Below are 19041 nucleotides of genomic sequence, written 5' to 3'. Positions count from 1 at the left end.
TCAAAATGAATCACATAGAAGGCACATGGAACGACACAGGCGAATCTTGTGCATGTGGTGTTAAGTGAAAAAAGCCAGACACGAAGGAATTCATATTGTACGATTCCATTTATATGGGATATATTCCATATATGGGATTCCATTTAGGGATTCGCGCATAGGCAATAAAAACTTTTGGTGGGTTGCGGGAGCATGTAATACGCAGGGCACACGGGAGAGCTCCCAGGATGCTGGGAAGTTCTGTTTGTTGACCGGAGTGCTAATTATTTTAGTGTTTGTTCTGTGATAATTCATTAAGCTGTCTATTTTTGTTTTGCCCTTGTATCTATAAGGGTCTCAATAGAAAACAGACAGCACACTTAAACTAGAATAATTCAAGGGCTTATATATAAAGATCTAATGACAAAAGAATGGAACCTAGTGACAAAAGGGGGACCTTTAGCAGGACTGTTGCCTTGTTGTGCCCACCACCTTTAGGCCTTTAGGCCCAAAGAGGTTAAGGAAGGGAGATGTTACTAGAACCTGGAGGGATCACCCCTGGAGAGTCAGCTGCCTTGGAAACAGTGTGAAGTAACAAGGAACAAGGGGAGTAAGTACCCTGGCCTCAGGCTCCTCCTCGCCCAGATGTCCTCTGAGGCGCTAGCAGAACTCAGCAGAAGCCAGGGGGCCCTTGAGCCTTTGGGTGGAATCTGTACCCTCAGCCTCAGGAACAGAGCAGGGTGGAGAAGAGAAAAGAAGCAAGTGGATTTTTCCAGCATGCTGGGGTTTTCTGTATGAGTGTTACATTTTGTATCAAAGAGGTTTCTTTAAAAAAGCTTAGGCTTTGAGTTGGCAAAACTGGGTTTGAGGGTATCTGCTTCTTCTAAGCTGTTTCCGTGAGTAATTTTTTTTAAACACCTTGAGTCTCATCTCATCTGTGAATCATCTATTCTTATCTATGAATCATCTCATTCTTATAGCTTGTGTAAAGTACATGTTTTAGACACCAAATACTAGTTCTCATTGTCTCTCTCCTGCCTGAAATCTCTTTTTTTTCTTTGCAGCATATTTTTCCTGGGAATTTTCAGACTGGGAGTGAATAGCAGTGCAAGAGGTCTGTCTATGCTACTCATTAATTAGCTGAGTTATTGTTTCTAAAAGTTAGTTAATTTTCTCTGATCATGACTCTTCCCAGCTGGAAGAAAGGGGAATTTGGATGAGGCTTTCTCAAAGGGCTTCCCACCTCTGGCATTATACAGTTCTAAGGAACTCTTCCCACTGCAGTGAGTATTTTATCTTTGTCTCCTTTTGAATTTTTGTAGGACTGGAGATGAGAGACATAGGATAGTACTTGGGCCTCTGTGCCCTCACAGCTTCTGCGTGGAACTCCAAATGTGTCCAGGAGTCATTTAGTCAAACCTCATTGCAGGGAGCCTTGAATGTGTTTGTTGGTATTTGGGTCCTACTTGAAACTCAGAGCACCCAGAACCCTGTGGGGGTCCCATTAATTCCTGGCCTTTGCCTTCCTTTCATATCCTTTATTGTGTTGATTTCTTTAGTGTGTATTTTTTTTTAATTTTTTAATTGAAGTATAGTTGATTTACAGTGTTTGTCAGTTTCTGGTGTACAGTAAAGTGATTCAATTATGTATATATATATATTCTTTTTCATATTCTTTTCCATTATGGTTTATTACAGGATATTGAATATAGCTCCCTGTGCTCTACAGTACGACCTTGTTGTTTACCTTAGTGTATATGTTTTAAATCTTATTTAAAATTTATCTTTAGGTCAACTTAATCTTCTTAACATATTTGATATTATTTATTCTTTAGACATTTAAACATTTCTAGTAGACTGTTAGATTGTTCCAGCTAATTTGCCTATCTCCTTATAACCCTTTTTCCTTTAACCATTACTTTTGTAAGTGGCAAGCAGGAAGTGCAGCTGTGAGGATGGGCTGGGTCCAGGGCTGCCCAGCTCCTAAGCCTGCAAGGCTGCCCACTCTGTCACTTGCCCTCCGCCACTCTCTCAGGAGAGCTGTTGTTCTTGGTGGTGGAGAACCTCCTGGAGACATTATAATCAGCCTGCAGAGGAAGACATAAAAATTGTACGGGCTCTTTGTTTCCTTGGTAATAAATCTGTACTGATCTGCGTTACTCAGAATTGTTTACCAGAACTCTCTCTCTTATGCCTAAAAATTAGCCTAGCCCCAGTGTCAAATCAGTTGAATTTTTGCAACCATGGTATCTCCTTATTGCTAATGCTTTTCATATGGATATTCTTTACAAGAAGTTTATGGCTTTTAACTCATATGGCCTCTTGCCATCAACAAGCCATGCTATCTGAATAAGTATCTTAACAGAAAAGGGAAGGAAGTGGGTGGGTAGTACCACCCTCAGAGACCTGCAGGGCGGCCTGCTGGTGTGCATTTGGACGGAGGGACATAGATCCTTGGCTTCAGCCTGCCTCTAGTGGAGGATTTATTCTTCTAATGTTAATGTAGTTCTTTATTTGGGGATCAGTAGTCCTAGGTTTTTAGAGTTGGGAGTTGGAGGTGTCCATGGCTCTCTCTTTTACAGTTGTGTTTTTATTCATCCCTTGATCGTACTCTCATCTCATGTATTATTCTTCATATTTTGTGTCTGTCTTGTCGACAAGGACCAGTGCATTCGTCTTCACATGTATCAGGCACCTAGCATAGTGCTTCACACACAGTAGACCCTCAGTAAATAGGCTTTTTGATTTGACAGGTGTTTGTGTGTTTCTTTTTCTAAAGGAAAGAAAACTATACGGTGTCCCCCCAAAATGAACGCCTAATGTTTCTAAATAGATATGATCACAAAGGCAGTATCAAGCAAAAGAGTGAGACAAGAGATAGATTAGAGTTGGTTGAGGAGAGGCCCTAGGGTGAAGGTGTTTCGGCAAGATAAATATTTGATGTATCAGAAAAGTTAATACAATTTATTTCATGTAGGAGAACTTACACTCATGTGTAAGCTCATGTATGTTTTCCACTGTTCCATACTGATTGACATCCAAGGTTGTTTTGACATAAACACTGTGCTTTTACTGCCACCTACAGGTGACAGCGGGTCGTGGAGCTCTTCACCTTTACCGGATTTGAAGTCTTGTTGAGATTGAAATCAATGTTTTAAAAGCTGTTAATTGGTAGAAGATAATACATATATTTTAATGTTAATTTCTCAATATTTCTATATTATGCAGAATTATGTAGTAGACATATCCTTATTCCTCTAAAATGTTTTGGCTTAGAGACCATTTCTGCCTTCATGGGAAGCATTCTGTCGTTTTTAGGAAAGTGTTTTCCTCTGTAGGACCGTGTATTCCTGGGCTAGGGCCTTGAGAAGATTCCACTTTAAATGTTATTTGTGCCTGATGTTCTACTAAGAGTTAAACATAAAGGTGGCCTTGGAACAAATTTGATATGGTTTAAATGTTTTTTAATTGTAGTAAAATGTACACAACATGAAATTTACTGTCTTAACCATTTTTAAGGTACAGTTCAGTAGTGTTTGAAGTACATTCACATTGTTGTGCAACCAATCTCCAGAACTTCTTTCCTCTTCCCAAACTGAAACTCCATGCTTGTTGAACAACTCCCATCCCTCCCTCTAGCACCTGGCAACCACCATTCTATTTTCTGTCAATGAGTTTGCCTACCCTATGTACCTCATGTAAGTGGAATCGTACAATATTTGTCTTTTGTGATTGGCTTATTTCACTTAGCATAATGTCCTCAAAGTCCGTCCATGTTGTAGCATGTGTCAGAACGTCCTTCCTTTTTAAGGATGAATGATATTCAGTTGTATGTATATATTACATTTTATTTATCCATTCATCTGCTGATGGATACTTGGCTTGCTTCCACCTATTGGCTATTATGACTAATGGATGTACAGATATCTCTTTGAGACCCTCCTTCAGTTCTTTTGGGTATATATCCAGAAGTGGAATTGCTGGATCATGTGGTAATTCTATTTTTAATTTTTTAAGGAACCACCGTACTATTTTCCATAGCAGCTGTACCATTTTTCATTCTCAGCAGCAGTGCACAAGGGTTCCAGTTTCTCCACATCCTTGCCAACACTTTTTTCTGTTTTGTTTTGTTTTGATAGTAGCCATCCTAATGAGTCTGAGATGGTATCTCATTGTGGTTTTGATTTCCATTTCCCTGATGATTATTGACATTGAGCAACTTTTCATGTGCTTGTTGGCCATTTATAGATCTTCTTTACAGAAATGTCTATTCAGGTCCTTTGCGCATTTTTTAATCAGTTTTTTTTGTTGTTGTTAACACGTAGGAGTTCTTTATATTTTCTGGGTAATGACCCTTTATCAGATAATATGATTTGCAAATATATTCTCTTATTCCATAGGCTGCCTTCTTGCTCTGCTTGTTTCCTTTGATGTAAGGAAGTTTTTTGGCATGGTTTTAGGTCCACCCATTTATCATATTCTCATGATAAGGATGAATTGAAATGCTTTAAAATTTTAAATGTTAAGATAGGGTAGAATAGATTTTCCTCAGTAAAATCTATTTGTCCTGTAGAGACTTTCCCCAGTGACTTAATCTGAAGAGTATTTATCTCCAGTCCTCAAAACCTTTCCTTCATCCGGGAGGGTGTAAATCAGGGTGAACAGAAACAAGCTGTATCCCAGAACTGGCTCACTTCAGAGCCTTCCACTTACAAGTGCTTCTTTCTTATGCTCTGGAAATTGTTTGTCTCTATTATTACAATAATATGAAAATGAAAGAACATTTACCTTTCTATAGTGTTCTTATTCCTTGCTGGGCCTGATTAATATGTATCAATGATTGCCTTGAAAATGTAGCATGTTTGCAAATAAAATTTGCAAATTACAAAAGCTTTGGGAGATATTCTAATAATAGTAGAGCAAAGAAACTCCAGAACACAGTGGCTCAGAGAACACAGGTGTCTGTTTCTTTTTTGTAACATCCCTGGTGGGCAGGTGGGCTCTGTTGTAGGAAGTCACTGGGACCAAGCTGGTAGGGCAGCTCTGTCATCCTCACCGAGTGCCCTCCAAGGTTTCCATTTCTAGCAATAGGGAGGAATCAGAAGGGAAGTCCAGGATAAGGGATTGCTCTTTCACCAGGTTCTTTGGAAGTTGTAAATGTCACTGCTGCTCATACACCATTGGCAGGAACTTGGTCATGTGGCCACCCCTAATCATAGGGGAGGCTGGGAAACTAGCTCTAGCGAGGGAGCCAAATCGCTGGAGATAAGGGAGACTGGGTCTGGGGGGAACTGCTAGCAGTCGCCTTCAAAGACCAAGAGCTGTAATACATTAACTGGTTTAGCAAGTTGTGGGCTCTGTGATCAACGTATAAAACACTGCAGAGAGAGCACATCAGGTCCTTCTCTTTAGCCTAAACAATCAACTGCAGAGTCACTGAATGGCAGGATTGTTGTTTCGGTAGTCGTGTGTCTGGAAAAGCTAAGGGAAGCTTGTGAGATGGCATTGTGATGTGACTACCAGTTGACACTGATGTGCTCATGGATGCTGTAGGTAGTATGACAGGGCAACAAGCACGGCTCTGGTGGTCCTCGTCCGCATCAGAACAGGGAGGGGATGCAGACCTGCCACGTGAGGAACAGTTGAGAGAGCAGGCAGTGTTGATCCTGGAGAGGAGAAGATGGGGCAGGAGAACAGTCTTCAACTGTTGAAAGGGGCTGCAGGATGAAAGAGGAGTTAAAAATTGGGGGGGGGGGGGTGGGACATGGCCAAGGGTGAATTAAGACTTCAGAGATGCTGCAGGAGGTTATTGGGCTTGGTAAGGGGTAACTCAGAGGCACTCACTGTCTGGAGGCAAAGTGATTCCCTTGGGAGGTGCTGACTTGCGGACACTGAAGATACTCAAGCAGTGGCTGGAAAAGCACCAGGCAGGGATGTCCAGGAAATCCACACGTTGGGCAGGTGGCAGGAGTGAAATCTCCGTGAAAGCCCTTGAAACTCTTGAGCATCTCTGCTCATATGCTTTTCCTTACTGTGGGATTCGCTGGCAGGCTTAGAGAACTAGAGACATTAATAGGAGTCCAGCAGAGGGACAGTGTTTCCCAGGAAGTTCTGTGCAGCCCAGCAACGGTATAGCAACCTTGTTCTCCTATTCTCTAAATAACAAAGACATAAGTGTTCATTAGTGGATGAATAGATAAAGAAAATGTGGTGCGTGTACACACACACACACACACACACACACACACACCAGAATATTTATTCGGCTATATAAAAAGAGGAAATCCTGTCATTTGCAGCAACATGGACAGACCTTGAGGGCATTATGCTAAGTGAAATAAGTCAGAGAAAGACAAATACTGTATGACCTCACTTATATGTGAAATCTTAAAAAAGCTCATAGATATAGAGGATAGATTGACAGAGGTGGGAGGTGGGTGGCAAAATGGGTGAAGGGGGGTCAAAAGGTATAAAATAAAAATAAATAACTCCTGAGGATCTAACATACAGCATGGTGGCTGTAGTTCATAATACCGTATTGCATATTTGAAAGTTACTAAGAGAACAGATCTTAGAAGTTCTCATCAGGAGTTTTCGGGTTGGTGAACACACGGAGATTCAGGGAGAGCGGAGGGTGACTCACTTGGAGAGAGCATGGAAGCTCCGTGTCCTTTCCCTGTATCTTGCCCTGTGCATCTCTTCCATCTGGCTGGTCCTGAGTTATATCCTTTTATAATAAACTGGTAATCTAGTTAAAGAAAAAAAGGTCTCATCACAAGAAAAAACAGTTTTGTAACTTTGTATGGTGATGGATGTTAATTAGACTTATTGTGGTGATCATTTTGCAATATATACAAGTTTTGAATCATTCTTTTGTACACCTGAAACTAATATAATCTTTCATGTCAATTATACTCAATAAATATAAAATAACAAGAACATAATTCACTGCAGTAGATTATTATACTAGTGAAATAAACTATTTGTAAAATGAAGAGGTTTTTTTCCTATATAATCTAAATGATTGCCTTTGCTTATGAACAAAGAATATTTTTAAATTTTTGAAGTATATACTTCCAGAAAATACTTTATAAATACTTAAAGAGAAACAGAATGAAAAAAATCTTGACAAAATTAAAATTTAGGGTAAAATGACAATACCTAAATAATGAGTTGGTAGGGTGACATCTTTGAAACATTTGTAAAATAAAATATCCAAAATAATTTATATTTTTCATATATTACTAACAATTCTTATAGAACTTTAATATGAACTGTTTAAGCTTCCATGTTAAGGATATTTTTCCCTTTCTGAGTGAGCACATCAGCAGTTTAATTGGCTTTGCCTGCAGTCACGTGGTGAACCATTAGATGGCAGTGTTAGGCAGAATTTGATAAAAACTAAATCTACTCTGAAAGTTATTAAATGGGGCTCAAATGGTGAAATGGTTTTGTAATCAAAAAATACTAGAGAGATATTGTGGTTTATACAAACAGCTTGAACGGTTTGGATACCCTGTGACTGTCTTTAGAGCATATATACAGTAGTTAGAATTTAAAATGGGTATTGTATATGTGTGTTTATTTATTCCTAAATTACATGGCAAATTATTTCAGACACCATTGGTATAACAATTGTGAAAATCCTATGATAAAAACATAAGAATCATTTTAGGTTCTGATTATGAGTGGGCTCAATATAGCACAATTCCAAATTTATAATTATGCAAGATGAAGTAATACCCTACTTGGTCCCAATGCTAATTGTAAGAGAAAAAAAAAATACTGTTATCTGGGCTAACCAAAGAGAATTATGAGCAGAGATTTTTGTCAAAGGGATACAGTAATATTGTTTTATGTTTTGTGTCTCTGAAGTCTTATATGAGGCACAAGCTGTATTTTTACCAGAATGCACATGTATGTAAAAGTTAATAAGAAAACACTTGGAATTTAGCAGAGGTGATAATATAATACCATGTTATAGTCATCAGCTTTTATTTTCCCAAATAATGTACCTTAGCTGATTCTTGGGCACAGAATGGAGTGGTAGACTTTAATGCCTACTTCTAGCATTTCTATACAATATCCAAGGGTATAGGTATCAGCAAGAAATAGAATATTTTCAAAGCCCATCAACTAAGGAAATAGGAGATAAGAGTTTGCCCTAAGACAAACTATATAGTTTCTATATATATTTAGAAATTGATGGTTGATGGTGTGGACTTAATATCCTTCTAAGGAAGGATAAAAATAAGGAACAGGAAGCTGAACTGTGAAGGGTGATATTTACTATACTGTCTGTGTACTTTTAATAACTTAGAAAATGTTCTAATGTTTTATCTAAGTTATTTTTTGAAGTCAGTTTTAGTCGTTTTTTTAGGAAATGAAGGAATAATTTCCACAGTAAGGAAAGGAATACCTTGACACTCCCTTGTATTATAAGGTAACACTTAGTAGTGTTTGAGCGTGCATGTATACATGCATGAATGAATGAGAGAATTCTACCTCATCTCTTACAAGAATGATCAGCTTCCTCTGATTTCCCCATTGCTTCATTCAACACATTTATTGAGAACCTGCTTTGTGGTAGACAGTATGTGTTCCAGGCTCTGAGGATCCTACACTGATCAAAACAGACACAGTCTTTCTCATTGACTCTGCATTATAATCGGGGATAGAATGCAGTAAACAAGATAATATAAGATATAGTATGATGGGTGATGATATATGCTGTGTAAAAACAAATCCACTAGTCAGCCAGCGGGAAAGGTAACACCAGGGTGTAAGCAGGGTCGCAGTTTCAAACAGTATGGTCAGGAAAGGCCTCGGTGAGTGGGTGACATTTGAACGAGGACTCAAGGGGAGAGCCATGTGATCTGGGGCGGGGTGGGGGGGCGGACGGTGGGGGGGAGTTGTATTCCAGGTGTAGGGACCTGCCAGCGCAAAGGCCCTCAGCTGGAGGCCTGACTCAGGCAACTGTGTAGCTGGAGCTGAGTAGGTGGGGTGAGGGGATAGTAGGAGGTGAAGTCAGGGTGGGTAGGAGAGGTCACCAGGCTTTACAGGCCTTTGTACCAGCTTTAGCTTTTACTTGGCGAGCAATAGGGAACCATTCATGATTCTTTGGGAGATGGAGGCATATTGGTCTATACTGGGTTTTTTTTTTATTATGGTTCCTATTCCTGTAAAAAAGTGTGTAATGGTTTTGCCCATTTACACATTGTTCTGTTACTTGTAGTTCTCATATTACCAAATTCTCCCTTAGGGCATTCTGTTGTTGCATCTTGTAGTTTGTGATTTTTCATTGTGAACTTTTTTTTTTTTAATTTATTTATTTTATTTATTTTTGGCTGCGTTGGGTCTTCGTTGCTACGCATGGGCTTTCTCTAGTTGCGGCGAGCGGGGGCTACTCTTTGTTGCGATGTGCGGGCTTCTCATTGCGGTGGCTTCTCTTGTTGCGGAGCGCGGGCTCTAGAGCACAGGCTCAGTAGTTGTGGCGCACGGGCTTAGCTGCTCCGTGGCATGTGGGATCTTCCCGGACCAGGGCTCGAACCTGTGTCCCCTGCACTGGCAGGCGGATTCTTAACCACTGCGCCATCAGGGAAGCCCCATAGTGAACTTATTTTCCGTGGGTTTTGTTTGCTGTGGGAACCCTCACAAGCCCTAGCTCATGAAAGGATATCTATAGGAGGACTTTGTGTTTACTCTTGCTGGGTTCCCAGGCGTTTTTGCTGTCCTGCAATAGCTTTTATGTTTTCTTACGTTAGCGTTCCCATGCCATTCAAGTGGGGTAAATCTAGACCACAAATTTAGGTATGATATTGGCCTTGGATTGTGATTATTTGTTGGGACTGCTTATTGTTTTCTTTCCCAAGGCCTTTCGTGTAAGCTAAATGTCTTCACCGCTTCAGCAGACTGAGTGGACTATTTTTAGCCTTCTCTGTGAAAGGTACAGGTCTTTGAGCATCTGTGCTCAGTCCCCCTCTTCTTCCTTGAGCAGCTTGGGGCCATGTCTCCTATCTTAGGCTGTATCTTAGCCTAAATATTCAGCCCCCAACACCAGGGGCATGTATTTAGTACCCTCCTTGGGGGGTCACTGAAGCAACACATGCTTTGATTTCTTTTTTTGTTCAGTGATTTGGGATTATTATACGGAATTTTTTAAGCATATGCAAGCGTGGAGAGGGCACTATAATGAACCCAAGTTTCAACATCACCCAGCTTTGGTAATGATCAACTCACAGTCATCTTGTTTTATCTGTATCTTCACTCACACTTTTGTGATTCTAATGGACCTGTGACGGACTTGCTGTGGCCTATTAACCAGGAGCAAAATATAGGGTCATAGAGTGTGTGTGTGTGTGTGTGTGTGTGTCTGCTTTTTGCTCTCTATTCTATGCCATTGGTCTCTTTATCTGTTCATGTGCCTCATACTCTAATATCTTTAAATCATTTTGCTTTTTAGTATATATTAATATCCAGTAGAACAAGTCACTTTTTTGTTCAGCTATTTCAAAATTAACCTAACTACTCGTGTAGTCATGTACTCTTCCATATAAATTTTAGAGTAAGTTATCTTAAAGTCAGCTGGAATTTGATATGGTATTGAATTTATAGATTGCTTTGGGGGAGAACGGATACCTTTATTAAGTTTTCCAATCCAAGAGCATCAAGGATCTCTCCATTTATTTATAACATCTATGTTGTTTATTAGATTTAAACATTTTATGTTACAGATATTTTGTAATCCTAGATACCATATAATTTTTGTTGTGGTGAATGATATTGTACTTATTTATTATGTTTCCCAAGTGTAGTTATTTTATTGCTGAAGTAGAGAAATGTTAGTGAGTTTGTAAGTTGATCTTGAATTTGGCAACTATATTGAACTCTCCTATTTATTGATTTTGTTTATTTTTCTAGGTGGTATGGTAAGTATATGTTTTACTTTTTAAGGAACTGCCAAACTGTTTTACAAAGTGTCTGTAACATTTTGTCCTCTCATCAGCAATGTATGAGAGTTCCAGTTACTCCCCATCCTCAGGTCATTTGATAGTAGCAATTTTTAAAGAAAATTCTTAGCCATTCCAGTGGATGTGCAGTAGTATCTACTGTCATTTTACTTTGCATTTCCCTAATGACTAATGATGTGTTGAGCATTTCTTCATGTGCTTATTTCTTATTGGTACATCTTCTTTCAAATCTCTTGCCCCCTCCCTTTTTAAATTGGGTTGTTTTCTTATTACTGAGTTATGAGAGTCCTTTAGGTTTTGGATGCAAGTTCTTTATCAGATGTGTATTTTGCCGATATTTTCTCCCGGTCTTGCTTGTCTTTTCATTTTCTGAACAGTGATCTTTGAAGAGCATAGTTACAAATTTTGATGGCATCTAAACCATCAGTATGTTTTTTGTTTTTTTTTAATGGCTCATGTTTATTGTGTCCTAAGAAATCTTTGCCTAATCCATGATCACAGAGATTTTATCCATTTTTTTCTTCTAGAAATTCTATAGTTTTAGGTTTTCCATTTAGATTTATGATTCATTATGAATTAATTTATATATGGTACAAATTATGAGTTGAAAGTCATTTGTAAGAATATCCAGTTGTTCTAGCCCCTTTTATTGAAAAGAGTATCCTTTTTAAACAGAATTACCTTGGAACCTTTGTCAAAAGTTACTTGACCATGTACATATGGGTCTGTTTCTGGATTCTGTATTCAGTCTCATTGACATTTATGTTTATGCTTTCCTCAATAGCACACTGTCTTGGTTATTGTAGCCTTCTAAATCTTGAGATTACAGATATTGTGAGGCTTCAGAGTTTTTTATTTTTCAAAATTGCTTTGGCTATTCTGGTTTTTTTGTTTATCATTATAAATTTTAAAATCAGTTTGTTGGTTTCTACCCCAAAAGCCTGCTGGGGATTTCCCTGGGATTGCATTGACTTTATACATCAATTTGAAGAAAACTGACATTTAAACAACATTGAGTCTTCTAATCCATGCACATGTTCTGTCTCCATTTATTTAGGTCTGTTTTTTAAAAAATTTCTCTTTTCAGTGTTTATAGTTTAGAGCATACAAGTTTTGCACACTTTTTTTAGATTCATATCTAAGTACTTTATAGTTTTTGGTGTCATGGTAAATGTTAATTAATTAATTAATTTATTTATTTATTTTATTTATTTTTGGCTGCACTGGGTCTTCGTTCCTGCACGTGGGCTTTCTCTAGTTGCGCCGAGCGGGGGCTACTCTTCGTTGCGGTGCGCGGGCTTCTCATTGTGGTGGCTTCTCTTTTGTTGTGGAGCACGGGCTCTAGGCGTGTGGGCTTCAGTAGTTGCAGCACACAGCCTCAGTAGTTGTGGCTCATGGGCTCTAGAGCACATGCTCAGTAGTTGTGGCGCACGGGCTTAGTTGCTCCGCAGCACGTGGGATCTTCCCCGACCAGGGCTCGAACCTGTGCCCCCTGCATTGACAGGCGGATTCTTAACCACTGTGCCACCAGGGAAGTCCCGGCAAATGTTATATAAATTTAAAATTTTTTTTCAATGGTTCCTTGCTAGTATATAGAAATACAATTGATTTTTTTTTTCAAGTAAGATTTATTCCAGGAATACTGAAATAGTTCGGTGTAAAGATATCAATACCTATTAGGATATATCATGTATTTCATTACATCAGTGGGTCAAAGGCACAAAAATGATCATTTTACAATTCAAATATAACCAAGTCATGGCCATGCTTAAAACAGAAACCTGGCTTTCTATTGCTTTTTTTTTTTTTAATTGTGGTAAAACCCACATAATATAAAATTTATCATCTTAACCATTTAAGTGTGCAGTTAAGTCTTGTTATATATATTCACATTGTTGTTCAACAGATCTTCGTAACTTTTTCATCTTATAAAACTGAAACTACACCCATTAAACAGTAACTCCCCATTTCCTACTCTCTTTTCAGTCCTTGGTACCCAGCATTCAGCATTCTACTTTCTCACAGAGCTGTTCTAGTAGCTTTTTTTTTTTTTTTTTTTGGAGATCCTTTAGGATTTTCTATGTAGATATTCATGTTGTCTGAGAATAGACATTTTTGTTTCTTCCTTTCCAATCTGTAAGCCTTTTTATTCATTTTCCTGCCTTATTCCACTGACAAAGACAATCCAGTATGATGTTGATTAGGTAGAGAGGGTTGACATCCTTGTCTTGTTCCAGATCTTAGGGGGAAAACATTCAGTCATCATTAAGCATGTTAGCAGAGCTATTTCCTAGATGCTCTTTATCAGTTTGAGGAAGTCTCTTTTAGTTTATAGTTTGCCTAGAGTTCTTTACCTTGAATAGACTGAATTTTGTCAAAATTGTTTTGCATCTGTTGATATGGTGTATGGTTTTTCTTATTTAGACTGCTTTATGGAGAATTACATTTATTTTTGAATGTTGAACCAATCTTACATTCCTGTGATAAACTCCACTTGATGTATTATCCCTTTTATATATTCTAGATTTGATTTGCTAATATTTTGTTGAGAACTTTTGTGTGTATATTCATGTGTAACATCGGTCTGTACTTTTCTTGTAATATCTTTGTCTGGTTTTGGTATGAAGTTAGTGCTGGTCTGGGACATGTTGCCTTCTGTGCATTTTCTTGAAGTGTTTGTATAGGATAAGTATAATTTTTTTCCTAAATATTTCGTAGATTTTGCCAGTGAATCCATCTGGGCCTGGAGTTTTCTTTTTTGGTGCGTGTTTTTGTTTTTGTTTTATTCCTCTGTGAATTCAGTTTCTTTTACATATTAACAAGTCTAAAGAACTATGTGGATGTTTATATACACACAGATATTTATACACACACGGATTTTTTTGTAGGTTTACTTCTAATTACAAAAACTTGGAAGCAACCAAGATGTCCTTGAATAGGTGAATGGACAAACTGTGGTTTGTCCAGACAATGGAATTATTCAATGCTAACAAGAAATAAACAAGCCATGAAAAGACATGGCGGACCCTTAATGTATATCACTAAGTGAAAGAAAGCAATCGGAAAAGGCTACATACTGTATGATTCCAAATATATAACATTCTGGGAAAAGTCAAAACTATGGAAACAGTAAAAAGATCAGTGGTTGTCAGGGGTTAAGGGGAAGGGAGGAATGATTAGGGAGAACACAGAGGATTTTTAGGTCAGTGGAAGTACTCTATACAATACCAAAGTGGTGGACATATGTTATTATACATTTGTCTATGCCTATAGAATGTCTGCCAAGAGTGACCCATAATGTAAGTTACGAACTGAAAGATAATGTTATGTCAGTATAGGTCCATCAGTTTTAACAAATGATAATGCAGAGGCTATGCATGTGTGTGGGATATCTCTGTGCCTTCCTTTCAATTTTGCTGTGAACCTAAAACTGCTCTAGAAAGAATAAAGTCTTTACAAGAAAAAAAAAAGTTTCAGTGATTCTTCTCTACTTTCACTTTTCAGTGTCATAGATTTTTGCTCCTATCATTATTTCCTTCCTTCTGCTTGCTTTGAGTTAATTTGATCCTCTTTATCTACTTTCTTAAAATAGAAGTCTAGACCATTGATTTAGACCTTGCTTTTCTAATATTCAATATTAGATGTATTCAATACTTTACAATTCTCTTTACGCACTGCTTTAGCTGCATCCCACAAGTTTTATGTTGTTTTTATTTTCATTCAATTAAAAATATTTTCCAACATCCCGTATGACTTCTTCTTTAATTCATGGACTATTCAATAAAGTTTTTAATTTCCAGGATTTTCCAAATACATTTCTGGTATTGAATGCTAATTTAATTCTGTGTAGTCAGAGAACCTACTTTGTACAATTCCAATTCTTTTAAGTTTGTTGAAGTTTGTTTCTTGGTCTACCTTGCTGAATATTCCAAATGCACTTAAAAAGTGTGTGTATTCTGATGTTGTTGGATAGTGTGTTCTATGAATGTCAATTAGGTCATGTTGGTTGATGTGTTTTTTATGTTTTCTGTATCCTGAGTGGTTTTCTGTCCACTTGTTTTGTTAGTTACAGAACAAGGAATGTTGAATACTTGAACTCCAATTGTGGATTTGTCTATTTCTCCTTTTTGATCACCCTTAACTTCAGCTTTCTGTAGTTCCCTCTTAATTCTTAGTGGGGTACTCTTTCTTTTTTTTTTTTATTTATTTACTTTTTTTTAAACTTTAATTAATTAATTAATTTATTTATTTATTTTTGGCTGTGTTGGGTCTTCGTTTCTGTGCGAGGGCTTTCTCTAGTTGTGGCAAGTGGGGGCCACTCTTCATCGCAGTGCGCGGGCCTCTCATTATCGTGGCCTCTCTTGTTGCGGAGCACAGGCTCCAGACGTGCAGGCTCAGGAGTTGTGGCTCACAGGCCTAGTTGCTCCGCGGCATGTGGGATCTTCCCAGACCAGGGCTCGAACCCGTGTCCCCTGCATTAACAGGCAGATTCTCAACTACTGCGCCACCAGGGAAGCCCTATTTATTTACTTTTATACAGCAGGTTCTTACTAGTTATCTGTCTTATACATGTTAGTGTATATATGTCAATCCCAATCTCCCAATTCATCCCACCCTCCCCCCGCCCCCCGCTTTCCCCCCTTGGTGTCCATACGATTGTTCTCTACATCTGTGTCTCTATTTCTGCCTTGCAGACTGGTTCATCTGTACCATTTTTCTAGATTCCACATATATGCGTTAATATACGATATTTGTTTTTCTCTTTCTGACTCACTTCACTCTGTATGACAGACTCTAGGTCCATGCACCTCACTACAAATGACCCAATTTCGTTCCTTTTTATGGCTGAGTAATATTCCATTGTATATATGTATCACATCTTCTTTATCCATTCATCTGTCAATGGGCATTTAGGTTGCTTCCATGACCTGGCTATTGTAAGTAGTGCTGCAATGAACATTGGGGTGCATGTGTCTTTTTGAATTATGGTTTTCTCTGGGTATATGCCCGGTAGTGGGATTGCTTGGTCATATGGTAATTCTATGTTTAGTTTTTTAAGGAACCTCGATACTGTTCTCCATAGTGGCTGTATCAGTTTACATGTGGAGTACTCTTTCCACGAGTATTTTCACAGTGTGTGGCAAAGCTTTGAGTCCTTTGAGTATACATAAAGATATTTTTTTGTTTGCTATCACTTTAAAATAAGTTGGATATACAAAATTTCTAGGTTGAAGTTCTCTTTCTTCAATATTTTTAATAGTATCACTGTACTATCTTATTGAATCCCCTGTGTCTTTTGAGAAATTTGAGGTTGATCTTATCCCTTTGTCAATTGTTTATTCTTTGCCTTTGGAAGTTTTTAGAATTTCCCCTTGTCTTTCTTAAATATCACCATAATGTGTCTATGTGTAGGTTATTTTTATCTCAACTGTATGGCTAAGAGACCTTTAGCTGAAATATGTGTGCCTTCTTTAAATGACTTACTGTTTTTTTGAACATGTTACCTCCATGTCTTCTCCCTATTCAGCCTCTTATGCTGACTTCTGGTAGGATCCCTTAGTTTATTTTTCTAGCTTGGTAATTTGTTCTTCACCTGTATTTGTCCCATCTGTTAAGTTTTTCATATTTAATGTTTCCATGTAGTCTGATTTCATATTTTTAATATTTTCTCTTATATTAGTATAGATATTAATACATATTATAACTTGGGGTTCATCTATTATAAAAATTCTGCTTTCATTAGTAATATTGTTCAGTTTGTTCTTTCTCTTTCGTTGTGATTGTATTCTAAGGATGCCTAGTTAGTTTGGCCTCTGAACTTGTGCTCCCCTGAGGCGTATTAAACATTTTGGCAATGTCAGAGCAGATCCCTGGGGCAGTGAGCCACCCCAGGATAGAAAACCCAGTCACCACAGAGCCCATTTGTTACCCATTCCTGTGTGCTGACATCCCATCAGGCATGCAGGCTAATTGGGGATTCACCTTCAAACTCTTAGAAATAAACAATATTGAGAAGAAGCAGTTTTTTTAATATGGTAATTTGTCTGAGTTGGGGAGGGAGGATGTAAAGGAAGAAATAGGTGAGGGAATGCTACCTCTTGTCACCAGTACCAACCTTGCAGTGTTGCTGTTGACAGATTGAGTGGAGATCTGCTTATTAATACTTTGTGACAGTTTGTAATGAGGTGCTTTCATCTCTTTTGGTTCTACACCTGGTGGACACTGTCAATCAGGGAAGTCAGACATTCTCTTTTTGAATTTTTCCTGAATTATTTTGATTATTTCCCTTCTATTTTCTTGGTTCTCTCTTTCTGAAAAATCGTACTATACGGGTGTTCAGCCTCTTGGACAAGTCTAGTTTTAATCTTTTTTTTTTCTTCTCTCCTTTTTCTTTTTGTCTTTTTGTTCTCCTTGCTAGGAGATGTCTTGGGCTCTGTCTTCTAATTCTAATTATCATTTTAATATAAACTTTTATTGAAGTACAACATGTACATGGAAAAATGTACGTATCCTAAGTTCGGAGCCTACTGAATTTTTGCAAAGTGACACCCTTCTAAACACTATCCAGATGGAAAAATAGAACATCGCCTGCCTCCTGAAAGACCCACTTGTGCTGCCTCCCAGTTACTACTTCCTCCCCAAGGTCTATCCTGACTTTTAGCCCTGGTCTAATTTTGTCTGGCTTTGACCTCTATATAAGTGGAAATGTGGACTGCTATACCTAGTGTCTTTCTCTCAATATCATGTTGATGTTGCTGCACTTTGCAGTAGTTCATGCTTTATTTATCCTTGTATAGTGTGTTTTGTTGTATGAATTACTGCTGTTTATTCATCCTATTGTTGATGGACATTGGTATTGTTTCTGATTTGGGATGATTATAGACACTGTTGCTGTGAACACCCTTGAACATGTCTTTTGTTGTGTGTATGTATACATTTCTGTTGGGTGTACATCTAGGAGTTGAAAGCTGAATTGTAAGGGGTACATATGTTTAGCTTTGGCAGATGCTGCCAGTTTCCCTGTGGGTCAGGAGTTTGGGAGCAGCTTAGCCGGGTGACCCTGGCCCTGAGTCTGTCATGTGGTTGGAGTCAGAATGCCAGCAGGGACCATGGTGGTTTGGAGGCCTGACTCGACTGGAAGACCCTCTTCCAAAGTAGCACACTCACATGGCTGTTGGCAGGAAGCCTCAGTTCCTCACCATGAAGCTGCCCGAGTGTCTACGTGACTTGACAGCTGATTCCCCCAGCACAGGTGTACCAAGAGAGTTAGCAGTCCTTTTCATTTCAGTCATTCTAGTGGATGTGTAGTGATATATTATTGTGGTTTTAGTTTGTATTTCCTTTATGACTAATGACATTAAGTACCTTTTCATCTATTGAGTACCTTTTAAATATTTTTTGCTATTCTAGTTTTAATTTCCATTAGTTCTTTTTTAGTTTTTCAATATTCATTTTTGCTGGCATCCTGTTTTTGTTTCATAGATGTAGTCTTTTTTCTTGTATCTTTCATGATATTAAAGATAATCCTCCCCCTGCCTCAGGGTTTTCATTTCCCTGCACGGTTTGTTTCTTCTGAGTTTCTTTTTTCCTCCTTGTTTTCTGCTTTTGATGTTAGGGGCTTTCCTTAAATATCTCTGAACCTTTGGCTATCTGTTTATATTTAAGAGCCAGTTTCTAAAAAAGCTGATTGAAAAAGCGGATTGTGTGCGAGGGGCTGAATGACCCTTATGGACTTCATGGTAGGGTCCCCTCATTGGGATGTTCCACTGTGAACTTACAATATCAGGGTCTATAAATATATGCCTTGTTTTCCCTCATGAACTGTCAGATTCCTCAGGGCATGCTCTTCAGCCTACTACCTGTAGGGTGTAGGTCTGGGAGTCTCAACATTTCATACATAAACTTTGATTTCTAGTATTGTATTTGTATTCTCAACCGTGCATAGGAGTCCCCTAGTCGCAAGACCCTCCTTGTTACCATTTCTAGATAATAACCCCACCCTGAGTTGTGTGCCAGGATGGAGAGGGGCAGTCAGCAGGTGGACAGAGTGCTGGGAGGGGATCAGTGCCCTGACCGCCTCTTCGCAGTTCTG

The 19041-nt window shown here is 38.4% G+C and overlaps 1 protein-coding gene across 4 annotated transcripts in view; it reads left to right on the top strand.

Annotated features, from left to right (window-relative positions):
• The window catches only part of UBAC2 (UBA domain containing 2), a 170085-nt gene that overhangs the window by 45512 nt on the left and 105532 nt on the right, over positions 1-19041 (top strand). For 2 of the 4 annotated variants that reach the window (XM_007196815.2, XM_007196816.2), the window contains exons 5-6: positions 1044-1093; positions 1175-1262. The exons of the other annotated variants lie outside the window; for them this stretch is intronic. In XM_007196815.2, the coding sequence (XP_007196877.1) occupies positions 1044-1093; positions 1175-1262 (138 nt within the window). The remainder of the gene's footprint in view (positions 1-1043; positions 1094-1174; positions 1263-19041) is intronic. 4 annotated transcript variants of the gene reach the window in all.

The sequence above is a fragment of the Balaenoptera acutorostrata genome, chromosome 18 (assembly GCF_949987535.1).
Source record: "Balaenoptera acutorostrata chromosome 18, mBalAcu1.1, whole genome shotgun sequence".
Classification (NCBI taxonomy): domain Eukaryota; kingdom Metazoa; phylum Chordata; class Mammalia; order Artiodactyla; family Balaenopteridae; genus Balaenoptera; species Balaenoptera acutorostrata.
Note: the sequence above shows the minus strand (reverse complement) of the source record. Positions and strands in the feature narration are given on the sequence as shown.